The following is an 18,177-nucleotide window of genomic DNA, read 5'->3' as shown; positions in this document are numbered from 1 at the left end:
AGTAGACAGGTCACATCATTAATGAAGAACATAAGATAACTTAGCTACTATCGTTCAACTTTACTATTCCCTCACATTTGATGCCTGGATAAAATTGTGGAGGCAGTTCCTAAAAACATCACATCGTTGTCCTTACAGGATAGGGAAGAAGATGCCTGTGTGACAGAAAATGCAATACTTGCCATTCTTTTTTAGCAATAGGCAATATTTGTTCTATACTTTCCAATAAAATTAACTCTTTAAATGCTTTTTAGAGTCAGATGTCCAAGATGATGTCTAACATACAGGCTCTGATGGCAACAGAAAGAAAGCACCGCCAAGAGTTGGAGCAGGCAGAACTTGAAAAACGCGAAGTGTTGGAGTTAATGAAGAACTTCCAAAAAGATTGCCTCTCACCTCAAAATGGAAGCAAGAAAGCAACACATTTCCAACCTCTATCACGACTGGAAAGTATGAAACGAAAGACATGGGAGGCAACAGCCATATAAGCTGAAAGTTTTAAAACCACTTTCACTGAACTTTGAAGTAATTTTTAGAGGGCAAAATTGTTAGGTTACCTTATTCTAAAAAAATATCAGTTCTACTCATTTATAGACTTGCTTATTTCCTTGGGATCCTTTCAAAGCTCATTGAGTTTGGGAAGAACTATGCTTAAAAGAGAGTACTCTCAAGTGTTAATCATTTCAGGAGTCAGTGGTAGGAATTTAAAAGCTGGGAAATGATTTAAAAATCTTGTTCCACATGAAGATACATTTGTCTGTTTTTCCCCCTCAAATGAGTAACAAAACTTCTTTGTGCTATTTATGAACAGGGTATTCAAAAAATCTTAGAGATATGAAGGTTAAGGGACAAAAGACTTTAGTTTTAACATGAAAATTATAGGAATAAAAGTTTCAGCAAAAAACTACATCCTTTCTTCAGTAGTTGATATTCTAAACTATGCAAGATAAATTCTGATTCTGATTATTACTTTACTTCAGTGGGGGTTTTTTTCAGGTAATTTGGAAATCTCCAGAATAGTCTAATTCTCAGTTTATAGGTAGAAGACAAAGTAATAATAAATTTAAGCCTTTGTATTCAGTTTTTAAAAAGCTACCCCCTACAGTTAAGATCTAAAGAGAAGATTTTACAGTGCCTTTATAACCCTAACCCTTACGGGACACTACTGCAGAAGTGCAATATAGTTAACGTGATTTATAAGCTAACCTTACAGCCCAACCTACCTCATATGGTTGCTTCAGGAATAAAATTGGAGGAGGAAATACTACATATTTCACTTGAGCTCCCAGAATAAAGGTTATGTTTTGATTATCACCCTAATCAAAAAACAAGCTCACACCAGAGCAGTTCTCCCATAGCTACATTTGAACCAAATCTATTTGTTAATGAGCATATCAATTTTCCATTACCATAAGAACATAAAAGCTCATTTCTAATATAAACTAGTTTTTTTTTTCATACTGATTTCTCTTTTAATGAAGATAGTGCAGAATAGCATTAGATTAACAAGTTTTCCAGTATTGTAATACTTCAAAGAGATTTGTAAACATTGTAATGGTTTTTAATGTTACAAATACTCAGCTGCTAGAAAATTAACATTACAAATACTCATCTACTAGAAAAAGCATATCCAAGAACTAATAAAGCTAATGAGTATTTTTGCAAGTATGATCAAAAACTGGATTTTTGGAGTCAAGGACTGTTTAATGAAAAATTGTCAGTACATAAAAGATGAAGGGTCATACAGGAATTTACCCTTTGGGAATCTGGAGCTGCAGAAAAAGAAATTAAGACTATCACAGATTTGGTCATGTATGCAGTGTGAATAATGCTTGGCAAAAGAACACTAGAAGAGGTGTGACTGCAGACTGCTAAAATGTACATCTTTGTGCATCTTTCTTTGAAATAAATACTTCCTTTCCAGTATTTTTATCCCATGTGTTCTGAAAGTGCAACTCTGTTCCAGATTAATTTTATTGCCATTTTGCTGCCACAAATAAAGGGAGTTCATTAGGTCTTGGCTGGTTTCAGTAGCCAGGCAAAACTTGTTCTTGCAATGACTGTAGCACTAGGGTTGTGCACTAAAAAGAAATCAGACAGTTGTATTCATGGTGCTATAAATACTGATACTGTTTGATGGAAGTATAACAAGTGAAACTATGCTAACCCAAGTCACAACTGGCACGTGAAACCAAAACTAAACTATATTATGACTTAACATGTGAATGATTAGGTAAAAGTATTACAGTTCTAACACTGCCTGATATAATCCTCAACCCAATAGGGATACTGTGGCATATGGGTTTTGTGCCCAGGTTGGCTGCTTTAGTGCTGGTGTGAGACAGGAGAGAAGGAAAAATGGGGAAAAGATGCTCAGGTATGGCCTTGGAGCACAACTGTGCTGTCATGGGAGCAAATAAGTTGCCCTGGCTGCTAACCAGGACTATTGTGGGACAGATGGAGGCAGCATTCCCATAGGCCAAATCTAGTACTTATATCAATGTTCAGGACTTAAGCCCTGGAGAGAAACCCACCTTCTCAGTTGCTGGGGAACATGCTGTGGGTTCGAGCCGTTAAGGGGCAGAGAGAGAGAGAGGGGTCATGTTTGAACCTGTGCTGCTTTGAGGTATCAAGGCAGGAAATGGCTTTGGAGAGACTGCAGGAAGTTGCTGGCTGTCACTGTGGATATGCTGATCCACTGGACTGTGCAGTTGCTGTTTCTTGGCCCCAGAGGGAGAAGAGAGTGAAGATGTTGGCTGGAGGCTTCCCTAGAAGAAGTGAAAACCCAGACAGAGGGACGTGCTTTGTCCCAAACCCAAGGCAAACAGACACCTGGAGCCTCCAGGGAAGCCCCAGACCAGGAAAGGCAGAAGACCCAGAGAGAGGCATGTCCCGCAATGTCTATGCAAAAAAAAAGCATCATGAAAAGCTTTAACTGCACTCCAAATTGACTCAGCCAGTTCCCTTTCTCTCTCTCTTAATGAACCACCAAGGAGCAAGAAGCAGGAGAAAGAGGGAAATTGGTAACTAAGCAACAGAGTAGATGATTGCTAGCAAATAGCTGTGGGAGAGAGGTAGAGAAAGTTAGGGACTGAAAAAGTTTGGACACTGCTGTAAATCTGTTTTTTTTCACTAATTCCTGTAAATTTACCTGTATGTAGTAAAACAACAACACTAAACAGTTTCTGTCTCAGTGAAGCAAATGTCCTCCTTAAAGAAACACCCAGCTATAAAAAACCCTCAGTGATACTGTGACAGATACTGTGACAGATACCAATGAAATTTGGAACGATGGGATTTTGGTAAGTGATATGGAAACAGCCCTATTCAGCCACTCAGAAAACCGAAATGGAGACACAGGATCCTAACCCAGTGCCTCCATCTCAAGTTCTTTGGTTGATAGGGAAGATCAGAACAGCAGCTGTACTGCTGAATACAGGCAGTCCTTGTTTAGTGACTGCCTGGTACAGTGACCGTTCAGAGTTACGATGGTGATGAAAAGTAACTTTGTGACCAATCCTTGCATTTACGACCTTCACAGGTTGTAAAGCAAAGAAAAGCTGAAGTATGATTATAAGCACAGTCAGTTTCACTTAGTGACCCCTTCACTTAACAGAGTTGCCAGTCCCAACTGTGATCACTAAAGAAGGACTACCTGTATAGCTGTAGTTTTCCACATCATCAGGAACCCTGACTGCAGTTTCAAATACTCTGTGAAGTACTGTAACCTTATGTTGTCAAAAGCAGCTATAATCTCCCTTCAGATGTACCCTATCCCCAGGGACTGTAGGCCATGAGCATATACCTTTCTCTTCTTCATGTTAGGCTTTTCAAACACCTGAAAAGAACTGATTGTTTTAGGAAAAAAGCGTGCTAAGACATATAGCATTTACAAGTTGCCTAAACTTTCTAAAAGGTGTCTTCCTTCTGAAAAGCTTCACTGCCCCTGGAAATGACATTGCAACATCCAGAGTTGCTTGGTGAGTGGGGCAGCTTTAGAAGATGAATGAAATAAATAATGCAACAGCTGGAGCTTTAGGAAAGTGCTGACAGATCTTGCTATCCCAGAGCACCAAAACGTTTGCTCTATTTGCTGCACAGCAGCAGTAGTCTCAATGTTTCCTAGGTGAGAGCCACACTGCAAATCCACTGAAACAAAACCTTTACTTCTGGCACACTGCCATATTGTGCCCCAAACACAGGCAAATATATACACACACAAAAAAGACAGTTTTATTGAAATCTCAGATCTTGTATGAAACAAAATTGAATCCTTAAAAAAAATAGTATCTTGCTGCCCCCAGATACCAGAAGGTCTAGCATTGGTCCTCAAATATTTTTCATCATCATCTTGAAATGTTCACAGTCAGAGCGTTCTCAGAGATCTATTTATCGAGTAAAGGAACGAACATGACGTCCTCTTCCACTGCTTCCACTAACAAACTTTCCTCTTGAGCCACCACTACCACTGCTATTCGCACTTGCCCAAGATGGTGTAATTCCACCACGACCTCTGGAAGCACGATCACGAGGACTTGGCCGGTAGCCTTAAACAAATGGAAAAGTTATTGGTAACAGTACCTATGGTGACTTCTAGTAGGAGCTACAACCTATACATTATAATCTTCTTGCTGAAGCCCCTTCAAATGGCCAAATCAAAGCTTCTTAGTATACAGGAAATCTTGCCACACTATTTAAAGAATTAAGATGATGTAATATAACAGGCAGAGGAAAAATGTATTAAGACAGTTTGGCTAAAACCAAGACTTGCCTCCAAAAATATAATCTGACTGAAAATATATAAAATTACTGAGGCTGAAAAAGATGTGTTAATTCTGACATTATCTAATACATATCTACAACTCCCATTTGAATTAATTAAAAGCTATGTACTTTACCAATTAATAGGTAAAACATGCAAGTTGTCCTTCTGTGGATAAGGTGAAAGCTTGTAGCAAGGATCTCATGCCGTTAACTCTTAATGGGTGTCAGCCCAAGAAAATCTGCTTTCATTACTTTTTAGGTTCTTTATACTTTTTTTTTTTTAAGTATATTAGATTATCTAAGGTGCCTTGGCAAAGATAAACAATGAAGTAAAGCTCAAGCACTGGAGAGGACATAGACATGTTCATGTCATTTTCTTGGCAGCAATACAGAAGGAATTGGCACTGCCATCTTCTGGGGTGTTTTTTCTAGATCACAGCCCTGGCATTTACTGTTGGCCTCCCACCTAGGCCCTTTTTTTTTTTTTTAATCCATTCAATCGTGTCTGATTCTTGGAGACTGCCTGGACAAGTCCCTGTACTTTTCTTGGCAAAGTTTTCAGAAATCGTTTACCACTGCCTCCTTCCTAGGGCTGAGAGAGTGACTGGCCCAAGGTCGCCCAGCTGGCTTCATGCCTGAGGAGGGAGTAGAACTCACGCTCTCCCAGTTTCTAGCCTGGTGCCTTAACCACTACACCAAACTGGCTCTCTTACCCAAGGTACTAGCCAAGTCTAAACCTGCTCTGAAAGCAGCCAAAGCTGGCTAGGTGCCAATACCTGCTATGACATAAATGTAGTCAAATAAAACTAAACCAGGGGTCTCGCTCCAACAATTGTTGCCTATGGCTGTATTCTGCCTGTCACAAAATGTGTGGCCTGGAGGGCATGCCTTGCCTTCTCTGTGATGTTCTCCCACTATCTCAGGGAAATAGTCTGACTGCCAAGCATTGACAGGTGCTTGCTTTCTAGTATTTGGAACAAAACTTTCATCTGCTATTTGCTTCTCAATTTTGCATTCAATGGTGGCTTTGTGATTTTACCCTTGTTTTGTAAGGCATCTTGAGAGTTTCATGCAAAGAATAATTAGATTTGAAATGTATAAAGGAATTAATTATACTATGGAGGAAAACAATCACTTACCCGCCGAACTTAAGGGCCTCAGAGGGGGAAGAGGGCCTCGGTTGAAATTGCTCTGGCCACCTCGACTTTCATTGTAGGTCCCTCGAGGGGAGCTTTGGGCACTCCAGCTTGATCCTCTGGCTCCTTCACGGCGACTGTAATTTCCTAAATGAAAAGTGCAACCTAAGCCAAATGCAGATTGCTTGTATTTTAGTTTATTTAGATTTAACTTCACATCTCAGTTTAACAGCATGATATTTACAAAAATGACAAAGGTGGCACAATAGCGTGGGAAGTGAGCAGTGCTAAATTCTGATTTATGATGCAAGATCTGCATTTACCACAAACTCCCTGAACAGCCTGAAGCAACATCTATTATTATTTTATAAATGAGTAATTAAATATTAAATAATTCATTTATAAAACAGGCATAGGAACAGGGAGGGCAGGAGGAAGAATGTGAAACTGCTGTAGATTCTGCTTTTTTTCACTTGTAAATAATATAGTAGCATGACAATGAACATCACTTTAAGAAAGACATGAGATAACTGAATCTCAAGCTGCTTTCCTAAGAGCACAAAGTTCTCATGTTGCAAATGAATCACAGAACTTACCTTTTGAAGCAGGTGGTGTGAAGAATCTGTTTTGGCTGTGAAAGGCTCCCCTCCCTCCACGGTTCCCTGAGAAGCCACCACGGGAAGAAATTTTCTGTGACACTTTAGGTGGCCTCTTGGGAGGCGGGATCCCATCTGGTGGAACTACCTCTTTGCTCTCTGCAGCTACAAAGTCATCAACGTGCATGGAAGGCGGCCTGCTAGTATTCTGCTTCCTCTGACGAAAGATATCATGCGGGCGGATGCCTTGGCCAAATGCTCCTCTGCCCCTTCCTCTAGGTGGGGGTACAATATGAGCCCTCTTGGCAGGTTCAATGTATTCCGACTTTCCACTATGGAGACCCAAAAGAGAATGAGAATTTTACAAATTCTTCACAAACCAGCTAAAATAACATCAAGTATACAGCTTTCCAAATACTCTTCTTCTTGTTATTTTGTAGTCACTTTTCTGAATAGTTCTCAGTATTGAACTATGTTGACATTGCTAGTTCAAGCAAACATTTTCATACCAGTTAAGTACAAACAGTATTATTATAACATATTGGTGTATTCTATATAATTTGTCAAATCTCAGAGCTAAGCCTAAAGGGAATCTGTTATAGTTAAAATCCTTATTTCATTCTAGCACGTATATTTGCAACATCTTAGAAAGGGAGATGCTTTTTCCATTGCAGCCCACTGTATGTTCTTCATGACCAAATCATCCTCAGGCTGAAGCTCACCCACACTGGTTAGCTGCATCATTTTCAGGAACTCTTACTTTTCTGCTTCTTTGTTTTGTTTCTCAAACTAAGAAGCTGGAAATTTCAGGGTCCATTTTTCTAAATCATGTGATATAATCCACACAGAATTTGAATGTTTTAATATAGTTCACATAAACTTTCAGGCTTGTGAGAAGTGTGCTGCAGCAATGCAAACAATGTAGTGGATACTTTCAAGTGACCACAGTTCAGTTAATCTCACCACACCATGCTCACAAAATTACAATTTGTGCAGTGAAGTGATTTTATTCCATCTTTTGTTGCTGTTCAGTCATTAAGTCGTGTCCGACTCTTCGTGACCCCATGAACCATATCGCGCCAGGCCTTCCTGTCCTTCACTGCCTCCTGAGTTTGCTCAGTTTCATGCTTTCCATGCATTCCATCTTTAGGTATACATAATGCACATATATAATTGGATATACAGGTAGTCCTTGATTAATGACCACAGTTGAGACTGGCAACTCCATCACTAAGTGAAATATCATATGATCATGAAGGACTTATGACTTCACTTCTGCTGAGTGATTAAGTGAATCACCCGCGGTCATTAAGCAAGACATCAACTGACCGTGACTTGCAATTTTATTACTGGCTTCTCTATTGTTGGAAACTGGCTATGAAGTGCACAAATGGCAATCAGGTGACCACAGGACACTGAAACAGTCATAAATACCCACTGGTTGTGAAGCACCCAAATGTTGATCACATGACTGCCAGGATGCTATGACAGTTGTAAATGCAAGGACCGGTTGTAAAGTTACTTTTTCAGCACCATCGTAACTTTGAACAGTCACTAAACAGGGCAGCCTTTAAGCAAGGTCTACCTGTATATGTGCAGAGCCAGTTTGGTGTAGTGATTAAAGGCATCAAGCTAGAAACCAGGAGATCATGAGTTCTAGTCCCGCCTTAGGCATGAAGCCACCTGGGTGATCTTGGACTAGTCATTCTCTCTTAGCCCTAGGAACTAGGCAATGGCAAACCACTTGTGAAATCTTGCCAAGAAAACTGCAGTCACCAGGAGTTTTATATAACAATAACTCAAAGGCACACAAAAAAATGTGCACAATCAAGGCCACTGGTTACCTGGAAGTTATAAATGTCTCATGCTTGTGTTTGCCAAGTTTAAAGCCTTTTGTGGTTTTGGTCCGACCAGGAGAAGAAGGCTCTGTGACAAATGACCTCTCCAGCTCTGCTTGCAGATCAAAGTCACTACATCCTTTTTCTGACAGTTCAATTAAGTCAACTTTTACCTGCAAGAATGAGAAAATATTCCATTTTAGTAACTTCACAAGTAATATGCTAATACTCAGTATTATTAGAATGGAAAATATTCTATACCACAAAATAGAAGAGGAAGAAGTAAACTAATTGAAGCATTTGCTTGATATAACATAGTTACTCAGCAAACTTCATAGTAGAGTGGCAATCTGAATCCAAATCTCCTGGTCACAGTCTACTCCTTTACAAACCAGACTATAGTAACATGCAGATCAGATGAAAATTATCTTCAGATAACAAGCTCTCCAGAATTATTAGTTGACAGTTTGCGGAATTTGTACTAGAGGCATTTTTTAAAATAAAAGCATTTCAAACTCAAAGCATTTCAAATTCAAAATACTTTGTAGAATGTACTATTCAGACCTGACACTGAATGGACAGATTTCCAGTGCTGATCAATGACCACAAGAATGACAACCATGTAGAAAGAACAGTTATCAACTGAGAGACATAGAAGTTCAAACCTAATTGAGTCGTGAATAATACCAAATCTCTATAGATAAATCCCTCTTTGTCAGCTTTATCTAATCAAAGGGATTTTTGTAAAATAAAACTGGGATCAGCTATTACTATCAGCTCTGTCCCCAAGCTGACAAAAAATGTAAAATATTAAGGCTAGGGTCAAAAGGAAAAGTCAACTCGTTACATGTACACTACTCAAAGAAGCTTTCTATGGTATCCAGTAAATTATTTTTCAAACCAAAAAGAATTTCCAAAAAGATGCTGAAATATATAATTCAAGATTTTAAAAATAGAAATTGAAAATAAAATTATATTGGATAAGCCCAAATGCTAGAGACCCTAAAATAGGAGTTTGAATTCAATATTGTGTTACTCACAGAGTTCAAAAAATACTATTGAGAAATATTACCCAGAGATATCAACTCCAAGAATTATTTATTAATCATTTACCATGTCAAGGTCAGTTTCAATTTCTTCAGCCTGGAATGGTGAAAACCACATAGACTTCAGCTGGTCATCCATGACATCTGCCAAGATGTACATAGTCCTGTAAGGTAAACATAGCTTTTATTATTGGTCAATATTTTTTGATCTTTGGAATAAGTTGACTATACTAAAATTCATCAACACCTTTTCATCTCTTCCCTCAAACCACATATTTACTAAAACTTTTCCTAAGACCATAGTTTCACCAAATTTCTACCTATTCTGCCCAAAATCATCTTTTTTTAAATAATTTTATTAAATTTTAAAAACAGAAAGATAAAAACTAACAAGAAGAATCAAGAAAAAAATAGAAGAATGAATAAAAAGAGAAAAAATGCCCAAAATCTTCTTGTAGCCCACATTGTTACATCTTTATGAAGTTCTGTTCTTAACTAAAAACAAAATGACAGCCCATTAGGAACACAAATTGTTGCCATTTTCTCATTCAGCAGCAACTATTAGCTATTTTATTATTTTAAAAATATACCACACCATTTTACTTGCCAAGAATTATGTCCACAATACATGGTATAATAGTCACAAAAATTGTAAATAAAAAGCAAACAGATTAAATAGAATGCTAGAAGCAAAAATACACTGGGTTGATATGTAATTATGGAACAAAACATTAACAGATAAAAGAAAAGGGTGGGCTCCATATTTTACAGAGATAGGAAATTAATTTGATAAACCATTTAACAACAAATAAATGTGTAAGATTAACAAGGAATCTCACTGGTAATATTTGAAGAATCTGAACTAAATTCAAATCATCAGGGCTTCATGGGTTTTAAAACCAAATGATTATAAAAGACTTCATTAGACTTTATCAAAACCATAAAAATCTCTGGGAAAATTGGAAATAGTATTAAGAATTATACAATAGTACCGGGGAATTTCTACTGTACTCCGCAGTGCCTTTGAAAATAAACTCATTCATTTAAATGTGATCCAAATATACCAATTTCATATATTATAGTTCTCTTGTCCACACAAATGTCTTTTTGTTATTTTACCTATTATTAAAAAGATGCTGGAGAGATTCTGGAGCAGGCAAAATTGGTTCCACGTCTTGATCACTTAGAGGACAAGCATCTCCAGCAGATTCCAGCATCTGCCTAAGTCCAGCAACATTATCTAATAACGATTCGAGGCTATCATCTTCCTTAGAACACTCCTGGGTAAAAAATTCTACAATCAGTCAATCATAGAAAATCTAGCATTCTGGGCAGCTAACACGATATACAGAGAGACCATTTCACCAGAAATTATCTCTATATTTATTTCAGATTCCCATTAGAGATTATCTATTAACAGCACAATGTAAGGAGCAGTTGTGTTAACATACTGCAGCAAAAAGTGGCTAACAGCTTTAACAATTGATTTATGTAGACTAGGAGCCATTTCATCTGATATACTGTACAAAATGCTGTCGGCAAGTTATGTAAGATCAAGAGGTTGTGTAGACAATAGGGCCAAATAACCATGAAATCTGAGAGATGTAGGCAGACAATTCTGTGAAAAGCTAAATGAATACAGGATGGCAACCATCATCAAGAAAATCAGGATAACTGTGTTATCCATTAACAATTGTGTAAATCTGCTTTTTGATCCCAGTGTTTGCCTTTTTTATTCTAAACACACACACACAGACACACACAGAGTTTACACAAACATATACACGCACCCTTCTTGTTACCCAAGGATAGCACTTCAGGCATTTGGCACAATAAACTCTAGTCCACAAAAGGTTACACATAAATTTCAAAGAGAGCCTATATGTGTCCTAGACAGTTACATCAACTAAAGTGCATCTTGGCAAAATGTCAGCTGATTAAGAGGAAGGCCAAGAATTGGAGACAATCTGAACATTCAATAAATGGATATGAAACATCAGTAAATATGTCCCCTGCCATATTGTGAATTGTTCTAAGTCTGTCCTTTTTTCAAGTACAATTCTCCAAATTGTTGCTAACCATTTGGACCATGTAAATTAAAATACAGTTTTTCCAATTAGCAGCAATTTCCATGCTTGGAACTACCAGGAAAACAATAATCAGTTCTTTGTATAGGAGACTGATGGTCAATTTTTAAAAGTTGCATTTGAAATTTTGTCCAGTTATATCATTTGTAACTGATTCTCCAGTTACGAACTTTCTAACTAAACCCAGATTACTTTTAGAAATTGATTGGTTTAGTAGAATCACAAAATCTAGAGTAAAAGTTTTGGAATATCATATTGATACTTTCTGATTTGCCACCATTGTCATCTTTATTGGTATAGCACAAATAAAATGTTGGCTGTGTTTCTTAGAACACTGAAAGTTTAAATTGTTTGTTCTCAATGTCAAAATAATTATGCTCAGCAGTAGACTATTCATCTTGGTGGAAACACCAAGGATTTTTGTAACGTGTAGCTCTAAATGAAATAACATTAGATGTTCCAAAATGATCAAGTACATTTATAGCCTCCTTCATGAGGTGAAATATGATGCAGAAGCACATCACCAACATGTCTAAAACAGCCTCTGCAGGTTTACTGCAAGGATTTTAGAGGACATATACATACATACTTAGATGTATTTATCTTGCCATATGATCCAGCTCCTTTTTTAACAGGTAAATAGCAAGCATTAGATTAATTCATGATAGCTATCTGTTTTTTCATAATTAAAAATAATCCCAAAGGAGGATAAAATTAAACTTTCATTTAAAACACCTAATTATAAAATATTAATTCAGAACTACAAATGTATAAACTCTTGAAAACTGAAAATACTCTAAAATGTGAGACAAGAATAGATATAGCAGCACCAATTTAAGCAAAAGCACATTATGTTTTAATCACTAGGATTATGTATGACTTCATTAGACTTGAGCAGACATTAGCAGATTTGATTAAAATCTAAAGCTTGTGTGTCGAAGGATGTTTTTGGTCATATAAATATTTGCATGCTCTCCAAAAAATGTGATAAAATTAATCTTATATTTCTCTCACTAGCTACAGTAGCTATTCAGTCCAAATAATCTACATACAATATCCAATATTACTACTGTATAGGTTTTAACTACTGAAAGTTACATTACCAAAACCAGTTTCTCCAGTTCAAGGAGCAGATTTTCAGGAGTCTCTTCTTTGGTCTGCAGCTGATATTTTAATTCTGCAGTACTAAGACCCAGTGTTCTAGTGGGATGACTTCCATCTACTTCCACAAGACTTCCATCATCCCCACAACATCCCTGAAGAACATGAAGAAGAAGCTAGGTGAAAAAGTACTGCAAAATGTATAAAAAGCCATGTTATATGCAATATAACATTGCCAATAGAGGATACATAAAGTAAACAGCATTCAACATAATTTCCAAGGTAAACAAAGGCTACATAAGAATCTCTACAACTCTGTAAAAACATAGCTTTGTGTACACTTGCTTTTTATCAAGAAGTATGCACTTGTTCTGTTCTTTAAGAGAAATCCCCCTTTGGATGCTAAATGGGCCAATATGAGATGTCCTTCCCTTTCAATATCCACATGAAAATAAGTTTATAGAATATACATTATAAAATCATTTTCAATACATTGCAACTTGTAGATCTATCATATGAAGTCCTTCCATAAAGCCATATTAATTGTTGACTCTGAAATCATAAAGTAATTGTTTCTAGAGCTTTTCACCTCTCTACATTCATTATAATTCCAGGTAGCATTTTCAACATGCTGGGAATAGTGGTTTGAATTACTTGATGGATACATCCCAGCAACTCTGGGCAGTTCATAAAGTAAGAAAAAATAACAATCAAACTATATAATAAAGACAAAGGAGCAAAAAGATGGCAAAACCAGGCGACAACAAAACATACGCACACTACTCAGAAGGGGCTTCAACCACCCTATCCAAAAGCCTGGATGTTTTCCCCTACTGAAAACCACCTGCTATTCCTATTGTTTCACATGTTTTATTATTTGTTGCTTTGATGGACCTTGAGTTTTTTTAAAACTGAGGAGATATGCCATAGCAACAGAAAGGAAGGTGTAAAACCTCTTCAATCAAATAAATAGCCTTAAAATCAATCCTAACAAACTAAATTGACACTGTGATTAGAAAGCATCTTAGCTATTTAGATAGCACAGTAGTCTACTCCAGAGGCATTTTGCTAAATTGCAGGCCAAGGCAGCAGCAACAAGGCAACATTGCTGAAAAATGTCAGCCTGCATTTACTTACCAGTGTATCAGAATTTAGTATCTGTCTCATGAAATCCAGAAAGGAAGAGGCAAGTTCTCCTGTGTCCTTACTGAAGCTGCTCACTATTCTCTTCAGCACACTTTGCAAAGCACCACAGTGTTTTCCCAGAGAACTAGGTTTGTTTCAAAAAGAAATATTTTAGCTACTCTATTTAACGTAGCACATAAGTGATCAAGAGACTAAAAAGCAGCTAGTTCATGTCTTCATAAATTATTGCTAAATATCGCTAAATGTGAAATAATTTAATTATACTTAGTATTCTTAGGTGTAGCAAACTCTCATAGATTGCTACAATATTTTTCGATTAGTCAGCCAACTAAAATGCCTAAACTAACAAGAAAAAGAAAAAATACTTTTAACTGAAATGCTTGCAGAACCGATAAACATAAGCTGTCACCTATGAGGCAATTCTTATACCTTCATATGCACAAGAGAAGATCTCTTCTAAAATAATTACCATAGCAACTGTTAGCCAAAACAGCATCTATCAATACTCTCTAAATGCCTGATAGCAATTTTTATTATTGAGGAATATCCCTATCTCCTTTCTCCTAACTGCACACCACCAGCACAGGGCCATCCCCACCAACTATTCTATGGGAAAGATCCCTAAAATTTGTTTTGCTTTTGAAAACACTGTATTTTTATTTATTATTTCTGCTTCTATAAGCAGTCCGGAATTGTATGATAGTTATAGAAAGGTATGGTAGATAGATATAATCACTGTAATAATTAAAATGTTATGCTAGGAACTGAGATGCAGAAACTGAACAAAGACCACATGATAAATTGATGCAGAATTTAAACAGGACAATTGATAAGCAACAATGGGAAATATATATTAAATTTATTGTGATGAATACTACATTCAGAGAAAACTATAAGATGTTCTTTTGTTGGCATATTACTCCAGTGTTGATTGCCGACATGGATACTACATATTCAAAAAATTGCTGGAAATGTAATAATCAGGATTGAACATATCTGGTGGCAATGTCACAAAACTCAGCAACTCTGGAAGATGATTGATCATAAGATGAAATTAATTTTAAATACTAATTTTGCTTTTCTTGTTTTTCAGTTAAGTATCATGAAGCCTTATATTCCTACAAAATATAACAAGTTGGCTTTATACATTATAACAGCTGCTAGGATATTCTGTATCTCACACTGCAAATTACATTCAATTTTTTCATCAGAGGAGTGGCAGATTAAGATTTAGGAGCTTACATCGATGTTAAAATTAAATTCATATCTAAAAATATAAGGCTGATATTAACTTTAATTTAACCTGGAAACCATTTATGAGCTATAATTCTACACATAACTTCTAACAGATCCAAAGTTCAGGTTTCTAAAACATTAGATTCTAATTGGTCATAAAGTTAAGGATGGACTGCTTCAGATTAGTTAGATTTTTATAATTCTTCTCATCTCAACTGATACATCTTATTGTTTTGGTTGTTTTTGTCAATCTTTCATTTGACTCTAAAACTAGTTCTTACAGTGCCAAACATATATTTCTATTCCAGTTAAATGTAAGAATAATGGTGGAACAATTTTTTTCTTTTAACTTTTTGTAAATTCGTGTATGTTTAATATTTTTGTAAATTCTTAAAAGTATTTCTATTTTTTTTCTTTTTCTCATTCTTTAATTTTATTTTTTTAATTGTTTATGTATTTATATAATCATTTATATGGCTGTCCAACTCAGCAAAGGCAACTCTAGGTGGTTAACATAACACTGAAACCAAATATAAACACCAACAAAAATAAAAACAAAGAAGCATGATATCATTGGGGCCAGCCTACAATCTTTCCACATCAACCAATACAAATGGGCTCATCCACCATCATGGCCCAATGCCTGGGAGAAGACACCAGGATGTGGAATGAGTACTTGATTCTCTTCATAAATCTGCAAATTGGCGCAGATGTGATGACATCATTGAACAAAGCATGTGCAATCAACTAAGATTTGTAGTCCTAATTATACCTCTGGGACAAAATTTATATACCATACTCTTCCAAGATCAATTTTTAGAATTTAAAAGTGAAGAGTTTTATTGGAATATTAGTTCTAAATATTTCTTGCAAGAAACAGAACATGAACAGCACTGAAAGGTATGAAGCTTGCTTTCGGAAGCTGATTTTCCAACTACTGATTCTCACTGTAACTTTTCCTTTGGTGCTGGACTGGTATGACTGTCTATTTTGTAATCTCCACCGAAAATCAATGGGAATTACACAAAACATACATGTACTTTTAGAAAGATTTGGAAGGGAGAAATCATACCTTTTCAGATGATAGAATCCATAATCATGCTCTGTAAGGAACATCATTGTCCTGATACAAGTCAGCAAGCAAGTATAGCTGCTTTCAGCATTAGTACCTGTTTCTATCAGGCAGTCACAGATGGGAGCCATGAGTTCCTTGCCTGGTAATGAATTGGAAAGCTGCTCCAACTCAGAAAGAGTGCCTTCTGAGGAACTGGGCAAGATCAGTGCAATGTCCTGTAAAAAGAAGCATTACTGAAAGGTAGGGGCATATTTTATAGCCATGGCAATGAGAGCAATAGCTGAGACTCAAAGAGCTATTTTAAAGTATGCCTTGGTCCAGGGGGAATGCCCAAAGGACCTTCTCTTCTTTGAACAACAGACCAACATGACATATTACAAAAGATTTCTGAGACTGCCCACAGTGGTAAGGTTGTTGCCATAGAAAGCAGATTTACAACTCACAATAATTAATTCACTAATAGGTAACTCTTTTAGGTTGGTGGGCACACTGGGGATTTTGAAAGCATGTTGTATATACTCTTACAAAATGCTAACACAGTGGAAGGTGCCAGTCCCAAAAAGCCAATTTAAAAGATGGCATATAACAAAGATTCCTCTTTTACGTCTACTCTATTGCTTATTTTCTGGGCAGGTAATATCATTGCGTTCATTTAGGATGTGAATTATTACAGAAATCTTAGAGTAGCCAACTTTTGTGTCATTGCTTTAAAAACATGACAACAGATTATTCAACATAATGCCTTGGATGGGATAGGCTCCTGTTAGAGATTATTAGCTTTTTATAAATTTGTAAAATTTGTGTTTGATCATAAATAGTTTGCTTTTCTCAGCAGAAAAAAATATGAACATACTTTCAAATAAAGCACTGGATTCAACTACCCACCATTTTTATTTTCAAAGAATCCCTATGGAATCTACAGTATTTGGGACTTGAAACATCTGGAAGTCCAGTACGCATCAACAGAAGTATCTGTAAGCACAATAACCCCTAGGAATCAGTTGCTTATTGCTGCATTATTTCAAATGCAAAGCGTTCTAAACAGGAAGGTCTTTTGAATCTTGACCAGTGAACTTAAGAATTACTATACTGTTCAATATTAGGGGCTTTTTCTAAGGGAATGCACATTTAGAATGATTGTTTTTTGCACAGAAGCAAAATCCACTCAACTGAAATTTAATTCAGTAAGCCCAGCAACAACTAAGCCATTTCATCACTAGAATGTACAAAATAATAAAGGACAAGAAAATTCAAAATTCTAATTGCTGAAAAACTTCAAACAGAGAAAAATTAAAACACAATTATTAATATCCATGAATGTAGCATATTAAGAATGAGGAAATCTTAGACACATAACAAAATTAACCCAATTATTACAAGGGCCAGCAGGAAATTGCAAATCCTTATAATTCACTCTACTAATCTGTCCACATGCTAACTTACTTGGAAGAAAATAATATTGATAAATGTCAGCATTTAGATTTTGGGAGGTTTCCAAGAGGGGAAAAAAATCACAAACACACAACCCCATAATGTAAACACGCATGGGTTAGTTGCACTGCCACAGACAAGATCCTGAATCTGTTCCAATAAATGGCACAACTATTCCCAAGAAAAAGAATGTCTTTACAGGTAGTCTTCACTTAATGACCACAATTGGGACTGGCAACTCCATTTTGCAACACTAAGCGAGACATCATGTAACTGTGACAGGCTCACAACCTCACTTCCACTGCAGTCTTTAAGTGAATCACCTTCAGTCGTTAAGCATGACATCACGTGACTGCCACTTACAATTTTACTGCCAACTTCTCCATTGACTCTCCTAGTTGGAAGCCAGCTGTGAAGCGCACAAATGGCAATCACCTGACCAAAGGATACTGCAACAGTTGTAAACACCCGGTGGTTGTAAAGTGCCCAAATCTCGATCACATGACCATGGGGATGCTGCGACAGTCATAATGTGAGGACCAGTCATAAAATTACTATTTCAGCAGTGTCGTAATTTCGAACAGTCGCTAAACGGCAGTTGTCAAGCAAGGACTACCTGTATGCCATTCCCTCACAACCTACCAATGCATAACAGTACATTCATGTATTTAAGTGTGTGTAAATGTAACTATGGCTACATATAAAGAATAAAGAAAATAAA

General features: G+C 36.6%; 2 protein-coding genes across 9 annotated transcripts in view; one reads left to right on the top strand and one right to left on the bottom strand.

The window, feature by feature from the left end:
* LOC103055463 (E3 ubiquitin-protein ligase NRDP1-like) overlaps positions 1-17,984 on the top strand; it is a 40,619-nt gene extending 22,635 nt beyond the window's left edge. For 4 of the 5 annotated variants that reach the window (XM_025169511.2, XM_007432808.4, XM_025169512.2 and 1 more), the window contains exon 6: positions 255-1,926. In XM_025169511.2, the coding sequence (XP_025025279.1) occupies positions 255-488 (234 nt within the window). In that variant the 3' untranslated portion in view covers positions 489-1,926. Of the gene's footprint in view, positions 1-254; positions 1,927-17,854 lie in introns of those variants that run through there. The other variant, XM_088149124.1, reaches the window with a different exon arrangement.
* VIRMA (vir like m6A methyltransferase associated) overlaps positions 4,220-18,177 on the bottom strand; it is a 34,971-nt gene continuing 21,013 nt past the window's right edge. Inside the window, exons 16-25 of one of the 4 annotated variants that reach the window (XM_007432804.3) lie at positions 16,911-16,997; positions 16,023-16,240; positions 13,706-13,838; positions 12,571-12,723; positions 10,500-10,660; positions 9,448-9,544; positions 8,341-8,507; positions 6,497-6,828; positions 5,904-6,065; positions 4,220-4,547 (exon numbers count right to left, since the gene is read on the bottom strand). In XM_007432804.3, coding sequence (XP_007432866.1) covers positions 4,390-4,547; positions 5,904-6,065; positions 6,497-6,828; positions 8,341-8,507; positions 9,448-9,544; positions 10,500-10,660; positions 12,571-12,723; positions 13,706-13,838; positions 16,023-16,240; positions 16,911-16,997 — 1,668 coding nt within the window. In that variant the 3' untranslated portion in view covers positions 4,220-4,389. The remainder of the gene's footprint in view (positions 4,548-5,903; positions 6,066-6,496; positions 6,829-8,340; positions 8,508-9,447; positions 9,545-10,499; positions 10,661-12,570; positions 12,724-13,705; positions 13,839-16,022; positions 16,241-16,910; positions 16,998-18,177) is intronic. The other 3 variants (XM_007432805.3, XM_007432806.3, XM_007432807.3) reach the window with 3 other exon arrangements.

Source organism: Python bivittatus, unplaced genomic scaffold, assembly GCF_059951505.1.
Source record: "Python bivittatus isolate LINGU-HERP-01145 unplaced genomic scaffold, Pbiv_v1 ctg000590_np1212, whole genome shotgun sequence".
Lineage (NCBI taxonomy): Eukaryota > Metazoa > Chordata > Lepidosauria > Squamata > Pythonidae > Python > Python bivittatus.
This window is presented reverse-complemented; position numbering and strand designations above follow the sequence as displayed.